The following is a 16,506-nucleotide window of genomic DNA, read 5'->3' on the forward strand; positions in this document are numbered from 1 at the left end:
AAAAGGGAGTGCAGGGAGGGGCTCCCAGGCTCCCCACGTCCTCCTTGTCCCAGTGGTGGGCTCCCCACCCTCCCTGATGATGGGTCGGGGTCCCCGGACGGGAGTGGGCGCTCACCTTCAGCGTGGACACCACCTCGTCGCCGTTGTCCCTGGTGGCGATGGTGTAGCGCAGGACGCGGTCAGGGTCAATGACCGTGTCCCCCTTCTCCCAGCGGATGATGATGGGCCGCTCACCCCGCGCCGTGCAGTTCAGCTCCTTCGCCTGGCCCTTGATGGCAATGGTGGTGTTGGGGTGGGAGGTGATCATGGCCGGGACTGGGGAAGAGGAGGTGCAGCAGGCAGTGAGCATGGGAGGCCATGGGTGTGGCCAGAAACCCACCCCTGGTCCCTAGAGACACTCTATTGAGGGTGGGAGCAAAGTGTCCAGAGCCCCCAGGGTCTGTCTCCTCTCTCTCTCTCCCTATCCGTGATGTCCTGGCCATGTCAGCCCAGTTTCTGAACATCCTTATACATGTAAACACACAGAGAATTGTACATGAGACCAGCTATGTTGCAATACCTACATGGCGATGCAAACATTAAACAGTCAAGAGCACGCTTTCCAGGTGTCCTATCATGTATCGATACATGTTCCTCTTTAGTCCTCTTTTTAAAAAAGATTTATTTTTATTTGAAAGGCAGCGTACACACACACATACACACACTCAAATCTTTTAGCCATTGGCCCACTCCCCAAATGGCTGCAACAGCCAGGACTGGGCCTTGCTGAAGCCAGGAGCACAGAGCCTTGGTCTCCTACGTGGGTGGTAGGGGCACAAGTACTTGGGCCATCATCTGTTGCCTTCCTGGGCACATTAACAGGGATCCAGATCAGAAGTGGAGGAGCCAGGACTCGAACCAGTGCCCACATGGTTTGCCAGGCTTGCAGGAGGCTGCTTGATCCATTGAGCCACAACCCCACCCCCTGCTTCATCACTCTGTACAGAGTCAGATCTGGCGGTGGGGCTTTTAATTACCGTCTGCCTTACTGTGATCTTGTGATAGTGATGCACATGAATGACATTTTGAGATGTCGACAGCAAATGCGACGTGATGTGAAAGTACCCGTGGATTTCTACGGGTGACGGTCGCAGGAACAGCACGGCTGTGTTTGTTGCTTGTGTTCCAAATGGAAGGGAATACTAAATTTCGGTTACATGTCAGTGAGAGAACGGTGAGCTTTTATCCCCATCCAAATTCATGGACTCCCCCTCTCCCTGAGTCAGATCCACGGGCCTCCTGGGGTCCCTGCACCCCGGTGACGAGCCCTGCTCCAAAGCCTGGGCCCCTGTGGTGCGTTCACAGCTGCAGCTGGCTTATTGCCTCCTGAACCTTCAGACCAAACACGGTGGAAACCCTGGATGGCTCCACCCCAAGTAAAACCTCCCAGCAGCCCCCATCCTGCCGTGAGCCTGAGAAAAATCCCCATGGACCCATCATCAGGAGAGACCGCCCGTGCCCGGAAGAAGCCTGTCAGTCACCGGGCCTGACGCTAGAGAATGCGAGGGGCAGCGGGGAAGATGGCCAGGGCCAACTGTGAAACTCCGTCCCTTTCCTCCTGCATCCCGCGTGACAGAGACCTGGGGCACTTAAGAATCAGGAGGCAGCAGGCTGGGGCCATCGTGAGGCTGGGCTTGCGGGATACACCTGGCGCTGAGACAGGGTCCTTGTCTCCTGGAGGGAAGGGAAGGCAGGCCCCCCAGGGGCTTAGGAGAAAGGACCTCCAGCTGAGCGGTAGCTGGCAAAGCGCAGCCCAGGGCTCCAGCGAGTGCTCATGGAGCTGGCGGGGGGGTGGGGGTGGGGGGCAGGCTTTGCGCTGGGTTCTGCTGCTGACGGTGGGCAGGACCGAGGTGGCTTTGACCTCGAGGACTTTCACTCCAGTGGGGAGCAGGGACAACAAGACCAGAGCACTGTGCTGGGAGAACCGCATGGCGCTGACCTGGAGGGCTTCAGCCTGGGTGAGGGAGCGAGGACACCGTGGCAGTGGAACCTCGTGGGAAAGCCAGCTGCCGCGCAGGCCCCGGAAAGGTGAGTGTGGGGAGCCCTCTCAGTCCCTGTCTTTCCCTCTCCACCTTTCCGGGAAAACTTAGCGCTCTGTGGCTCCTGTCCCAGCCGTCCCTGAGTATGCAAATCAGGTGGGGCCTGCACTGGGTTCTGAGGGCAGAGCCCAGCTCACCCTGGCCCCATCCCTGGCCGGCTTGGGCAACGCTGCAGGAAGGGGTTCTGTCCTCTCCCCAAAACCCGGGTCCCCACCCGCCCCATCCCCAGCACCCTTTTCTGCTCCAGTTCGTCAGCTGACCCTCCTCCTTGTCCCTGGCCCGTGTCCTCAGAATCTCGCTCTTGCTCCATTTGAAAGATCTGCTCACAGCAAACTTCCCAGGGACAGCTGATTTTTCTGGACAAATCAAACCTTCAGAGCAAGGAAGGAAACCAGGGAGCTGTAATGGAGCCACCTGAGACACCAGTGAGTGGCTAAGGGGGCGTTAGGAACAGGCATTGGGGGCGAGCGGTTGAAGGGAGGTCTCTGGCTCCCCGAAGACACACCGCAGAGCCAGCCACCTCCAGCCGCCTCGTCTGCCGCCTGCTCCTGCAGGCGCTGGTGCCGAGGCCAGCCCTGGTCCCAGGCCCCTGCACCGGCAACCCTAGCAGGCTCCCCAGCCCCAGCTCATCAAATAATGGAGCAGATAAATTTTATAATGCATGGCATTACACCAGGATATACAATAAAATGCGAAAGACAAATAACGAGGTGCAAGTTATAATGAAGAAAAAGCCTGCAGTCAGAGACATCCGAGTATGAATTATTGACTAAGGTTTTACACTCTCAAGGATGTGCTGAGGAATATTTTTCCATCAAAGATTTGCATAATTCACTCGGATAAACCTGGGTGGAATACAGAGTGAGCTTTTACATCAACAAGTCGGGCCCGGCACTGCGGAGGCCTCCATTTTCCCCCCGGAAGATGGAAATGTTGGCTGTGGGGCAGAGGCAGTGGGCGGCAACTGCTCTCCCCACAAGGAGAGACCAGAAGACTGGGGCCGGCGTCCCCAGGGGCTCAGGCCTGAGGCCTCCCTGGGGAGGAGTCCTAGTCCTCAGGAACTGGGGGAGCATTCTGCAGAGGGGGGTGTGTGTGGTGGGGGGAGGGCCAAGCCTCAGCAAGGCGGAGCCTGATGAAGGCAGGGACAGGAAGAGCCTGTCTTTGGCAGGAGGGCCCGAGGGGCCACACCCAGCTGACGGGCCCAGGGTCTTGAAGCCTGCGTGGGAATTGCACAGGGCCCCCCTGGTGGGATGCAGCCCAGTGCCAGGAGCCACTCGTCCCTTAGGCTGTGTGCTTTTGAGCAGTGCACAACCTGTGTGCCTGTCTTGCCAATCAGAACAGATATGGGCAGCCAGAGATCCCTGACCCCTCAATCCTGCATAACAGCCACACCCTTCCACCTACCGGCTGAGTTTTAAATTATTTTTTGATTTATTTGTGGGGGAGGGGGAGAGAGAGAGGGGCACACACATGAGAGAGCACTTCCATCTGCTGCTTCACTCCCAAATGCCCATAATGGTCCAGGCTGGGCCAGGCCAAAGCTGGGGGCCAGGAACTCCATCTAGGTCTCCCATGTGGGTGGCAGGAACTCAGTTACTGAGCTATGACCACTGCCTCCCAGAGTCTTCACTGGCAGGAAACTGGAGTGAGGAGCTGGAGCTGGAGCTGCATATGAAACCCAGATCTTCCAACACGGGATGCAGGGTCACCCAGGGTCACCCCTGCCTCAGCTGGCTGCTTTTCCTGGCCTGAGCCCCACATAGCACAGCACAGCCCCAGGCTCAGGGCTAGCTCCGGAGAGCAGCAGGGAGGCAGGAAAGGCTTGGGTGTTTGGCTTGGCTTCTGCTTCTGTGTAATTCAGCGCGTTATTCAGGTCTCTGAGACCAGGGTGCGGTTTAGGACAAAACAAGTTCACAGAGGTATGACGCCTGCCACACAGCGGCTGCCCAGGACGCCTGGGTTCTAGTCCTGTCCCCAACACGCTTACACCCCTCTCCTGTCCCCAGGAAAGCATCGGATGAATAAATGTACATAAAGTTCCTGCCGGAAGCTGTTACTGCCCGGCTCTTCCATGGGATCATGGAGTCCTGGAGCCCTGGAGCCCGGGGGAGACATGCACAGTTGAATACGCAGCCCCTCACACGTGTGGCCGTTGGGCACCTGGCACACGGCCGGTCCAAACCGAGCCGAGCTGTCACTATGAAGTGCATTCTGGATTTCAGAACTGTGATAAGAAAAACTTGTAAATGATCTCACTGAGGGGCCGATGCTGTGGCATAGTAGATTAAGTCTGCCTGTGGTACTGGCATCCCATAGGGGCACTGGTTCAAGTCCAGGATGCTCCACTACAGATCCAGCTTCCTGCTAATGGCCTGGGAAATCAGTGGAAGATGGCCCAAGTGCTTGGGCTCCTGCACCCACGTGGGAGAGCCAGAAGAAGCTCCTAGCTTCAGGTTGACCCAGCGTTGGCTGTTGCAGCCATTTGAGTGAATCTGTGGATGGAAGACTTCTCTCTGTCTCTCTGTCTGTAACTCTGCCTCTCAAATAAATAAATAAATCTTTAAAAAAATGATCTCATTGACTTCTGTGGTGTTTACATGCTACTACTTCAGATATGCTGAGTGAAGCAGTGGAAATCTCACCTGTTTGTCTTTTCACTGCTTTGAACATGGAACAGCTGGAAGATTTAAAATTACATGTATGTTTCTGCTTAGCAGCACCGGCATGCATGAGTCACACAGGAGAATGCTCCCTTTCACAAATGGGGAAACTGAGGCAGCACAGGGCCGTGATTTGCCCAAGGTCACACTGCTAAGTAAGCAGTAATGCTGTTAAAAGACAGCCGACGGGAGAGGCCAGGCTTCACACAGAGAAGTGTACAAGGAACGGTGGGCAGTGAGGCGACAGTGGGAGACTGAGCCCCCAGCTGAGAGGCAGAGACAGAAAAAGAAGATGCTCTTATCTGCAGGTTCACTCCCCCGATACCCACAATGGCCACGACTGAAGCCCGGGGCTGGGAGCTCAACCTGGTTCTCTCGTGTGGGTAGCGGGAGGAACCCTGTTACTCGAGCCATCAGTTATTGCTCAGGGTCTGCATTAGCAGGAAGCTGGAGTCAGGAGCCAGAGCTGGGACTTGAACCCAGGTACTTCGACGTGGGCTGTGGGCTAGCTAAGCGGTAGCTTAAGCACTTCCTCCAGTTTTCAGGCTGCTCACACAACCCTATGTCTTGTATGGCACTCTGCTAGATGGAGGACACTGATAAGCAGGGATATGGCCAGGACGAGGGGCAGACATCAGTTACTCCAGAAACTGGGAGTCCCTGGCCTGTGGGCAGGTGCAGTGCAACGCTGAGCCCCTCTCTGGGTTAGAGGCGATGTTCTAGTGGTTTGTGCTGTTAGGAAAAGGGCTGCAATGGGAGACAGCACACTGCCTGCACTACTACAAGCAGGAGCACCCCAGAGAGGGTCAACCAGACCCAGATCCAGGCCCTATGAAGTCTTACGGCCGACATCAGAGCAGAGAACTCTGCAGCGTGCCCCTCGCCGAGGCTCCGTCCCCTGCCTGCCAGAACCACAATGCCCTCTTGTGCCTACAACATGGGCCTCGGACCTCCCAGCCACTGCACAGCTGGGCTTACCGAGGCAGCGCCTACTAAGGGGAGCGCCAGGGCAGCAGGTGCCCTCCCCACCTGCTCTCCCTGCCTCCACCTCTCTGTTGCTTCCGTGTGGACGACAGGGTCTCTCCTTGCTTGGCTGAATTGCAGTGACAAGCACCATGACCTCCTGGATGGGGAAAGCCTGTGGCCCAGAGAGCAGACCTCATGAGTTCCCTAGGGAGGGGCGCACTTGTACAGTCACCTGCGGGAGCCTGGGTCCTGACCTACAGCCACACATACACATAGAAGCAATGTCATACACACAGTCACTCTCACAGCCCAGGCTCTGACATCCACACACAACCCATGCGATGACCAGTGGCATGCCAATGCCCTGACAGGGTTGCTCAGGCATGTCTGTTCACACGGCCACGGTGGGGAGGGCACACTCTCTCCACACACACACACCTGTATAAGTCGCTGGTGTTGAGAGCTGGCTGCGTGCTGGCAGCAATCTGAGCACCTTGCACGAATGAACTCACACGAAGTAGGTGCTGTGATCAGTCCCCAGCCTCCAAGCACATGGCCCCGAGGTTTCTGGACCAAGCGCCATGGCCTCCCACGTGCCCACAATGTGCTTGATGGAGCAGGCAGTAAGCTGGGTGTTTGCCTCTTGGTTCAATGCTCAGTGGGTCCTCTCTACAGCAGCCATGGTACAGCTTATTCTCCCCACTTTCCAGATAAGGAAACCAAGGCTTCCAGAAGGCAATTCTTTCTCCTCCAAGAGAGGCGGGCTGCCTTGTGCCATCTGTCTGTCCCCTTGCACACAGTCTCTGGCTTTGGGAAATGGGATCTGGCTGTCACCAAAAAGCTGTGGGCTCTCTATAGTGAGGCAGTCTCAGCAGGTGGCTCCCGGGGTGGGCAGGTGGGTGGCAGGGACTGCAGCAGTAGGGGTGCTGGCAGGAGAGCCAGGGAGGGAAAGGGCATGGCCTGCAGACGCCTGCCTGTGTGACAAGTGCCAGTGACAGTCATAGGGCAGCGCACTGCACAGAACACTAGGAGGCCCTAATGATTTACAGCCCCTTTTTACCCTGTGAACAGCCATGGGAATCGAGTTCCTCTCTGCAAAAGCCTGCACGGGGAAGGCTGGGCACAGGCTTGTGAGTGGGCTGCCCCACAGTGCATAGCTCCTTCCAATGCAGCCCCTTTGGGTGGCGTGGGAGCTTCTCTCTGGGGCCTTGCACAGTCCTTGGGTGCAGCAGACCGTTTCATTCAAACTGTATGGTACCTGGCACTGTAGGGGGCCACACCAGGACAAAGCCTGGGAGAGCACCAAGAGACTTCCTGGTGACTCCAGGGCGCTTCCCTGGCACGTGAGCCACACGTAGACGCACTGCCTGGGATATTGCCTGCTGGCCCATGTCCTGTGTCCGACTGCAGAGGTGCCTCTGTGCCAGGAAAGAAGGAGGCTCTCCTAGGATGTGCTGTTGTAGTGCAGTAGGTCAAGCCACCGTATGCAATGCCAGCACCCCATATGAGCACTGGTTCGAGTCCCAGCTGCTCCTTTTCTGCACCAGCTCCCTGCCAATGTGCCTGGGAAATAAGATGGCCCAGAATTTGGGCCGCTGCCATTCATGTGGGAGACCTGGATGGAGTTCTAGGCTCCTGACTTTGGCCTGGATCAGCCCTGGCTGTTGCGGCCACTGGGAGCGAGCCAGCGGATGGAAGATCTTTCTCTCTCTCTCTCCCTTTCTCTCTGTAATTCTGCCTTTCCAATAAATAAATAAATGTTTAGCCGGCGCCGTGGCTCAATAGGCTAATCCTCCACCTTGCGGCGCCGGCACACCGGGTTCTAGTCCCGGTCGGGGCGCCGGATTCTGTCCCGGTTGCCCCTCTTCCAGGCCAGCTCTCTGCTATGGCCAGGGAGTGCAGTGGAGGATGGCCCAGGTGCTTGGGCCCTGCACCCCATGGGAGACCAGGAAAAGCACCTGGCTCCTGGCTCCTGCCAGGATCAGCGCGGTGCGCCGGCTGCAGCGGCGGCCATTGGAGGGTGAACCAACGGCAAAAGGAAGACCTTTCTCTCTGCGTCTCTCTCTCACTATCCACTCTGCCTGTAAAAAAAAAAAAAAAAAAAAAAAAAAAAAAAAAAATAAATAAATAAATAAATAAATAAATGTTTAAAAGAAGGAGACTCCTAAAGCATCAGGAGCCTTTGTTGCCTCCTCCAGGGCCTGGGCACAGCCCGCCCTGGGCCTCAACCAGACTCTGTCCAGGGCAGGGAGGAGCCACGGAGGGCCCCTGGGGCTCAGGCTGCACCGAAATCTCCGATTTCCTCCTCCTGGGTTCGATGGGGCCTTTATTGGCAGATGCTACCGAGAGGAGAGAGGCCGGGGCTGGAGTGTGATCACCCCTCCCCTGGCTCCAGGGTCCTCCCAGGGCAACAAGCCGAGGGGAGAGGAAATCAATTTCAGAAACAAGACAGTTGTCAGAATCCGATGTAACCGGTTCCCGTCTGTGAAATTACTCGCAGGCCGGCTCCTGTCACCCCCGAGGTCCTGCCTGGACCAGCTGCTATTTACATTTTAATTTGATGTGAGAGGCTGATAGATTTTTAAACCACGGCAAGACAGCTCTGCCGCCTGCTCAGCCCCAGCGTCCCCCTAGGCTGGGAGGTGGAGTGTGAGGGTCCCCGGACCCTGCCGGGGGAACTGCAGACTGCACCAACTGGGCCCTCAGCTTCCTCCTGCCTCTGGGGTCCCTTCTCCTAGGTGTAGGGGGACTGGCGGGGAGGGGGGTGCTCCTTGCAGTTTAGAAAGCTCTGGTGCATTCTTTGTAGCCGGTGTCAATCGTATTCAGGAGCTGACTTAGGGTCCGTTACCCCCTCCATTACCAGTGAGGCTGCAGAGTCCCAGAGAGGTTACCTGCTTTGTCTGAGGTCACACAGCTGGTGACTGGCAGCAAGGAAACCAAGCCCCATGTCCCCCTGACAATTCACCACCACCCTGCCTTGCGGAGGCCCTGCCTGGCTCCTTTCTCCCCTCGAATGAACTCTAGGGGCAATGCGGAAGCAGGCTGAGAGGTGGAGTGGGGCAGGGCAGGGTGGGGAGGGAGCGCGATGGGGATGGAGGCCCGGCAGGGGCAGGCTGATGGGGGGGGGGGGGGGGCGTGTGTCAGGCTGTCTCTGTCTCCCTCCCTCTCTTCTTCCCCGTGATTGGAGCTCAGCTGGTGTTTGTGACAAGTTCCCAACTCACCAGGGAGGGAAGATTCCGTTCTGAATACCCAAAGGAGAGGAGCAGTGCATGTGGGAAGAATGTGGAAGAAACAGGAAGCAAATGTCCTTGGCTGCTGGGAGGGGCCGGGTAAGCCGAAATCCACAGGAAAGAGTGGCAATCAGTCCCTGCTGTGGGCAGGGGCGTGAGGCTCACTAGTGCCAGGTGTGCACTGCCTCGTGGAATCCTCACAACAGCCCTGGTTCCCGCTGTGCAGGCGGACAGGAACCCCTGGGTTAGAGAAGTAAACCGGCCAAGGGCACATAGCCAGCAAGTGGCTGAGCCGGACTCCCACCAAGGGTGTCCGTGGTCTCACCCACGGCGTGACACCAGGCAGAGAAGGACGGCAGACAGTGGAGCAGGTGCTGGGAACCGGAGTGGCAGGAGCTGAGCTCTGAGCAAGAGGAAGGCAGGGTAATTTGGGGGGCTCGGGGCCTGGGCTTGGCTGCCTTCGCAGCTGGGGACTGAGGAGGGCTCAGGCCTGGCTCTGTCGCACAATCACCTGGGAAGCTTTTGAAAAATATCATTGCACAGACCCTGTTCCCAGAGGCCCTGATTTAATGGGTCAGCACCCTGATTTTTTTTTTTGACAGGCAGAGTGGACAGTGAGAGAGACAGAGAGAAAGGTCTTCCTTTTTGCCGTTGGTTCACCCTCCAATGGCCGCCGCGGCCGGCACGCTGCGGCCAGCGCACCGCGCTGATCCAAAGGCAGGAGCCAGGTGCTTCTCCTGGTCTCCCATGGGGTGCAGGGCCCAAGTACTTGGGCCATCCTCCACTGCACTCCCGGGGCACAGCAGAGAGCTGGCCTGGAAGAGGGGCAACCGGGACAGAATCCGGCGCCCCGACCAGGACTAGAACCCGGTGTGCCGGCGCCGCTAGGCGGAGGATTAGCCTATTGAGCCGCGGTGCCAGCCAGCACTCTGATTTAATGCAGGCCAGGACTCTGATCGCTTAAGGACCACCTCCACCTCCAGATGAGGCTTACACGTAGCCCATGGTGGCAGATGGCCCCTCGTCCCCCCTGCATCCTTCCTCTGCCTCAGGCAGGAAGACCCCAAAGTCAACAGGATTGAAAGAAGGGCAACAAGGTCAAGACCGTGAGGTTCTTCACCTGCCCAAGGAAGGGGCTTTGCTTTTCAAGGAAGTCCTTATGGAGGTCTAATTGGATCTCTCCAGCAACCTCAGAGCTTTAGGCTGGATGGGGTGCACTGGGCATGCTCAATGCCTTTCTGGATGTGCCCCTCTTTATCCTCTGGGAGGGGCTTTTCCAAGGGACAGCAGGTGCGCTGAAGCTCCTTGAGAATCCTGAAGACCCACCTTGTCAGTGGAGAGGGGGCCCTTGGCTCAGAGCCCTCACCCACTCTTGTTGGGGAAGGATTACACGCAGCGAGGGGGGGAGGGGGGACCCTCCTTCCCCCCAGTGCAGCCCCCTCCCCTTCCCTGCAAAGGCTTGTGTTTCTGTTCCTTGTTAACAAGCTCCTGACAAGAACAGGAGCCCTGTTTGGCAGTGTGAGATAAGCTGCCACAAAGGGGCATTGTTGGCACGTGGGGTGGCCAGCCTGGGCGGGTGGCAGCAGCTCCAGGCTTCCCCGGGGAAAGGCGGAGGAAGTGGGGGGGGGGGTGCCTTCTGGCGCCGGCTTTGTTTTCCCCTTCTTAAAGAGCCAGGGCCGTGGCGTTGTTAATTTGATTGCACCCACTTCGGCTTCTTGTCTCCCCTGATTAGCCAAGCTCCACCTGAAGCATGAGATTAATTCAAATTGCATGGAAGCAATCAGCTTCACTCTGAGAGCCAGTGGGGAGGTGCCTGTGCAGCTGGGGGCCTGTGGGACCCTGGCTGTCCACTGCCAAGTACACAGGGTGCAGAACAGGTATGGACGGTGTGTGTGAAGGCAGTTGGGGTGGGTCCTCGGGGGTGTGCACCGCACACCTATTTCTGCCGCATGGCAGCCCAGGGAGACCTTCAGACTTGCCAGGCCTCAGTTTGCCCAGCTGTGAAATGGGGATGAGGCGGTTCTTCTCTTTGCTGTGTGCCAAGGGGTGCACGCTCAGGAGGGGAGTGTTTTCGAATGAAGGTGGGGGCTGGTCCTGCCCCTGCCCCCCAGCCTCTGGTCCTCTACTTCCCTGAGAATCCTGGCAGAGCGACAGCAACAATAACAGCTCGCAGATATCGAGCGCTTGTTATGTGCACACACTGTGGCTAATGCTTTACATGAACGAGCTCATTAAATCTGCCCTTCCCCGCCCCCACCAAATGCCCTAGGATGTGGGAGCATCTTCATTCCTGTTTCAGGGATGAGGGGAAGAACCCTTTCAGAAACAGAAGGAGATGGTGCCATTTTTCTTTGACCCTCTAGAAAGAACTTCCGGGTCATGGCTGTGACTACGCTAGATCTAGGGTTGGCAAACATTTTCTGTGAAGGGCCAGATGGTGGAGATTTTAGGCTTTGTGGAAGCCGCTGCAGCTTGAGAGCTGCCACAGAGAGAACAGGCACAGCTGGGGTCCTGTCACACAGGGCCCGCTGCCTGCACTTGGCCCGAAGCCCGGTCTGCTGGCCCCTGCCCTGGAGTTTGTGCATAGGTGAGGTTGGCCTGACCAAGAGGGAGCTTTGGGATAGGAAACTACTTATCTTTAGGTGGGGCCCTTGTAGGATGGTAGAAAGCACGGAACCTTTTAGTAACCGAGCCCTGGGGGGCTGTTGGGGGTTGAATTATGTCCCCTGAGAAGCTGTGTTGAAGTCCTAGCCCCTGCTAGCTGTGACTGTGCCCTTACTTGGAAACAGGGTCTTTGCTGGTGTAAGTTGGGGTCGTACTGGAGAAGGGTCCACCTTACTGCAGGAGACCCCGTCCTTATAGGAAGAGAAAAGACACACACAGAGGTCACACAGAGAGCAAGGCCACGCGGCAATGGAGACAGAGGCTGGTGCGATGGGTGTACAACCCAGGGAACGCGTGGACTGCGGGCGGCCATGGGACAAGGCGAGGGAGCTGCCTTCCCCAGATCCTTCAGTGGGTGCACGGCCATGCTGGCACCCTGCGGTCTCACTTCTAACCCAGGACTGTGAGGAGCAAGTTCCTGCTGCTGCAAGGCACAGGGTGTGGCGCTCTGTTGCAGTCTGGGGGATACAGACACAAGGGTTCTCAGGGCGATGTGTGCAGCTCCACGGAGCTGCAGGGGCCTCCCAGGGCGCCAGGTTGGGTGGGCTCTGCTCTCCCCACTCTCCCCTCCTGTTGCAGTCCCCCCGCAGTAGGCAAGGCAGGTGCAGGCGTGTTCAGAGGCCACCTCCACTCTGCCCCAGCATACGCCTCCCCTAGCACCCGGCCCGGGTGTTGACACACAGCAGGTACTCATTAGCTATTGCCGAATAATGAATGGACAATGGCAGCCCTGGACAGGAGTGGACACAGGCCAGAGAACATTTTCTTTCGACTCTCAGTTCTCTGCAGAACTGAGAGGCCCAGAGGGCTGGGGTGGGGGAGGGGGAGTCAGGCGGGGGCTTGGGATCCCAGGGGAATGTGTATTCAGCCCACCAGCCCCATTCCTTCTGGGTGTGCAATGAGTGGTGGGGCCCCCCAGCGGGGTGGGGCCTAGGACATCGGGTCTCACACACGCCTCTGGATAGAAACCCTGGCGGAGCGTCAGCCAACGTGTGTTTCCTCAGAGACCTCCTGATGCGTCCTCTTTGACCCAGGCATGTGACAGGCCACCCCTCATTCCCATCCATCCGTTTCTAGGGACGGTGCCGTCATGCTCAGCTCTCAGCCCTGAGCCCTTGACTCAGTCTCCTGGCTCCTTTGGGCCAGTCCACTGAGGCCTGGTGTTTTTGCCTTCAACACGGCCCTCAGAGGTCCCTCTCTCCAACCTCTGCTGGAGACCTAGTGTCATCTCCATCACCTAGCACGCCACGGCCAGACCTCAGGCCACTTTTCTCATCCAACCCACCCCTACCTCAGCCGCCACCCTGTGGTCAGGTGCTCTCCTCACTGCCTCCCACCCTGGCTTCTCACCCCGTGCCTTTTTTTTTTTTTTTTTTTTGATAGGCAGAGTGGACAGTGAGAGAGACAGAGAGACAGAGAGAAAGGTCTTCCTTTGCCGTTGGTTCACCCTCCAATGGCCGCTGCGGCCGGCGCACCGCGCTGATCCGATGGCAGGAGCCAGGTACTTATCCTGGTCTCCCATGGGGTGCAGGGCCCAAGCACTTGAGCCATCCTCCACTGCACTCCCTGGCCACAGCAGAGAGCTGGCCTGGAAGAGGAACAACCGGGACAGAATCCGACCGGGACTAGAACCCGGTGTGCCAGTGCTGCAGGCGGAGGATTAGCCTACTGAGCTGTGGCGCTGGCCCCCAGTGCCTTTGCTCGTGCCATTCTTTCCACCTAGAGGCCTCCTTGCCTCTCTTTCCTATCCAAACCCTCCCTGTTCTTGCAGGCAGAACTTAAGCCCCAGCTTCTCCAGGAAGCGCAGTCTGACCACGCCTGTCCACCCTGGGAGTTTCCTTCTCTGACCTGACCTTGCACTTGTGGTGCTACACATTTTGACCTTGCCTTGTTAGCTGCAGCTTCCTGGCTAGTTTGTAAATCCCTGGAGGGAAAGGGGGGGTGACTTCACCCTGCCTTTCAGACCTCGACAGCGTGTTGGGCGTGGGGGCTGCTCAGGAAGTGCACAGCTCTGCCCAGCCCCTGCAATCGTTCATTCTGCCCTTACTGACAGAGGGGCTTCAGGCCTCACCGGGGGAGCAGTTCTGGGCTCCCCTCTCAGGGATGGGTTTGGGGACTGCTTAGATCTCTGTCCGCCTGCATTCGCTGTCTATTAACCTGGCTCCCCCAGGGAGAGCCTTGGCACGTCTTCTGTCTCAGCCTGTTGACTGCTCCCTTTACCTGTGCTGACCATGGACAAGGCACGTTGTTTTGTTATTCATCCAATCTGCCCTGAATGATCGCCCAGAGCCCAGACTCAATAGACACCCTTCAGCGCTGCAGCAGCCGTGGGACCGCAGGGTGAGGGTGAAGCGGTGGTGATAGAGGGGCCCAGGAGACTCCTGAGGATGAGCACTTTTGTTTTAGGCGTGGAGGCTGCTCAGGCAGGTGCAGCCCTCCTAGCCCTGCCACCAAACCTCTCTGGGTCACCAGAAGACCTGAGTTGCTATGGTGACAAGAGGCGGGGCCAGGCAAGGGGCTCTCCCCTAGGACACTGCTTTAGTCTACCTTGAATCTCTGGCATAAAGGCCTCCTTTGGGGCTGAATTCAGGATGTGACCTGTTGATAGCGAGGTGTCATGAGGTCAGTAGGACCTCCCACGTTTCAGCCACTCAAACACAGCTTCATCTCTCTGTTACACCCCGAAACACCAAGGGCTACAGTTCCTGACACATGGGACCTGGAGAACCGGCAGTGCGTGCCCTTGGGTTTCCACTGGCACAATGAATGCAAACCCCTTGTTTCGTCCTGTCCAAGGGGGGAGGGAAGAGGACTACGATCTCTCTGAACACGGGAGCAAACCAGGGCCCTGGCAGACGGTGGCAGGCCCCAGCTCACCCAGGGCAGAGTGGGGGACACTGGGACAAGAACAGGACTGCGGCTCCCTGGCCAAGGCTTTCCTGTCCTCTAAATGCACTCCTCAGGTTGGCCTCCCTGAGCCCTGCAGGGATGGGGAAGGCCTGGGCTAGCCCAGGGCTGCAAATGCTCTGGTGAGGGCCCAGGCAGGCCTGCTGGCTCCTTGTTCCTGTAAGTGGGGGCCGCAGCGGGGAGCCTGCCGCTGAGAGGATGTGTCCAGCCTCTCTCCTGCTCTCTGTTTGATGACGCAGGAGACAAAGTGCTCCTTAGTCAATGAAGTCTGCAAGTCAAGAGGCCCAACAACCAGCTGCATCAGCATCGCCATGGAGATCATCACCATGGCTCCCTCTTCTTCACCCCACCCCCACCCCCCAGCTGCACCAGTGGCTGGGGAGGCTGGGCCCACCAGCACACAGGATCGCCTGGCTTGGCATGGGTCAGGGAGGATCGTGACTAATGACCACCACCCAGGGAGAGAGGGCAGGAAACAGCCCCCAAAGCCCACAGCTATGGCAGGGCCAAACCCTAGTTCCAGCCCAGCCCCAGCCAGTCTGACTGGAGGCCCACATATTCTGCTTCCCACTCCCACCCCATATGCACGTCCAGTAGAGTCTTTGTCCCTGACCCCTCACCCAGTAAGGGGACTCATGGGTGGAGAAGAGCTGAGGACATGACCTATGACCTGTGACCCCAGATGTGATGAGATCAGCCCTACAGCCCGGGGGCTGGTTGGCAGGCCAGTCCTCAGCACAGAATGACAGTGGACAGAGGCCTGTGGAGAGCTGGGTGCTATGTGCAGGAGTTCTATCCAGGGAGGACAGGACCAGCCCCAGCCTCCATGGGGCTTCTGCCTGGTGAGGAGACAGCACCCACAGCAGGGGACACACCAGCAAAGCTTGGGCTGGACACGTGGCTTCTCTCTGTCTGTTTCTCATCTGTGCTGAGGGGCATGATGAGTGTGTGTGTGGACTTCCTGATCCAGGATCCAGTCCCCTGCCCTGTGGACAGCCATCCCTCAATCTATGGTCATGCTGGTGGCAGGGCTGGTCCACAGCAGGACTGATGGCAGAAGTGACCTTGGACATCAATGCAGGGAATTCCCTGCACCAGCAGCGTGGCCTAGGAAGAGCTCTGGGGCTGTGGATGGCCTCGTCCTTACGCTCCTTGCCTTGGGAATGGGCAGGGTTTCCAACACACAGCCATCTCATCCAGGGTTTTACTTCCTGACCTCGGTATGAATGGCCAGCCAAGGCAGGTGGCCGAGCCTGCCGGCGCCCAGCGGCTTCCCCTTGCCCTCCCTCGGCCCCCAGGACAGTCTGCCTCCATTCCCTCCTGCCTGACTTCCTGTGGCTGTGGCAGGGTGCTGCTCGCTGAGGGCTCTTGGCTCTCCCTTTAATTGGTCTGACATTTTGCTAAACAAACAAATCAAAACTCAAACCAACAAAGAGCCCTTATGCGTTTAATTGGCCATGGGCTTTGTCTGGGGCCCAATGGCTGGAGCCTCCACAAAGTGGAGAAGCATCTGGGGGAGGTGCCAGGACCCGCCTAATAAGGTCACCTGCTGGAGGCGGGGGCGGGGGGCCCGGGAGGCACTGCCACTCCGTGGCGACATCAAAACCCAGCCAGCCGTCTTCCGCCTCAGCCGCATGGCTGTGCACCTGCCTCTCGCTGAAGAGCCACTTTGAAGATGCTTCAGTTTTCTCCCATGTGTCCGTCGGAGGAGGAACTGCCTCCCCCTCCTCATGGTCATTATCTCTCTGTTTTATATTTTAAAAGGGAGATAAAAGGCAGCTCTGTGGACGTGGTATTTTCTTCTGTTAATTACATTTATTTTCCACCAAGTTCTGGGAGGCAGTCAGGTGGCCTGCAAAGACCACGCATGCTGCTGGACCCACAGCTGCTCTGAGCTGGAGTCAGCCAGGGCCTGGAGTCTACGCCCGGCCTCTTTGTTGTACAGATGAGAAACTGAGGCTTGGAGAAGGAAGGGACAGCTCAGGAGATACAGCCAGTGGG

The 16,506-nt window shown here is 57.8% G+C and overlaps 1 protein-coding gene across 2 annotated transcripts in view; it reads right to left on the reverse strand.

Annotated features, from left to right (window-relative positions):
• Positions 1–16,506, reverse strand: part of DSCAML1 (DS cell adhesion molecule like 1) — a 338,651-nt gene that overhangs the window by 50,104 nt on the left and 272,041 nt on the right. For both annotated transcript variants that reach the window (XM_070078766.1, XM_002708369.4), the window contains one exon: positions 116–315. In XM_070078766.1, the coding sequence (XP_069934867.1) occupies positions 116–315 (200 nt within the window). The remainder of the gene's footprint in view (positions 1–115; positions 316–16,506) is intronic.

The sequence above is a fragment of the Oryctolagus cuniculus genome, chromosome 1, assembly GCF_964237555.1.
Source record: "Oryctolagus cuniculus chromosome 1, mOryCun1.1, whole genome shotgun sequence".
Classification (NCBI taxonomy): Eukaryota; Metazoa; Chordata; class Mammalia; order Lagomorpha; family Leporidae; genus Oryctolagus; species Oryctolagus cuniculus.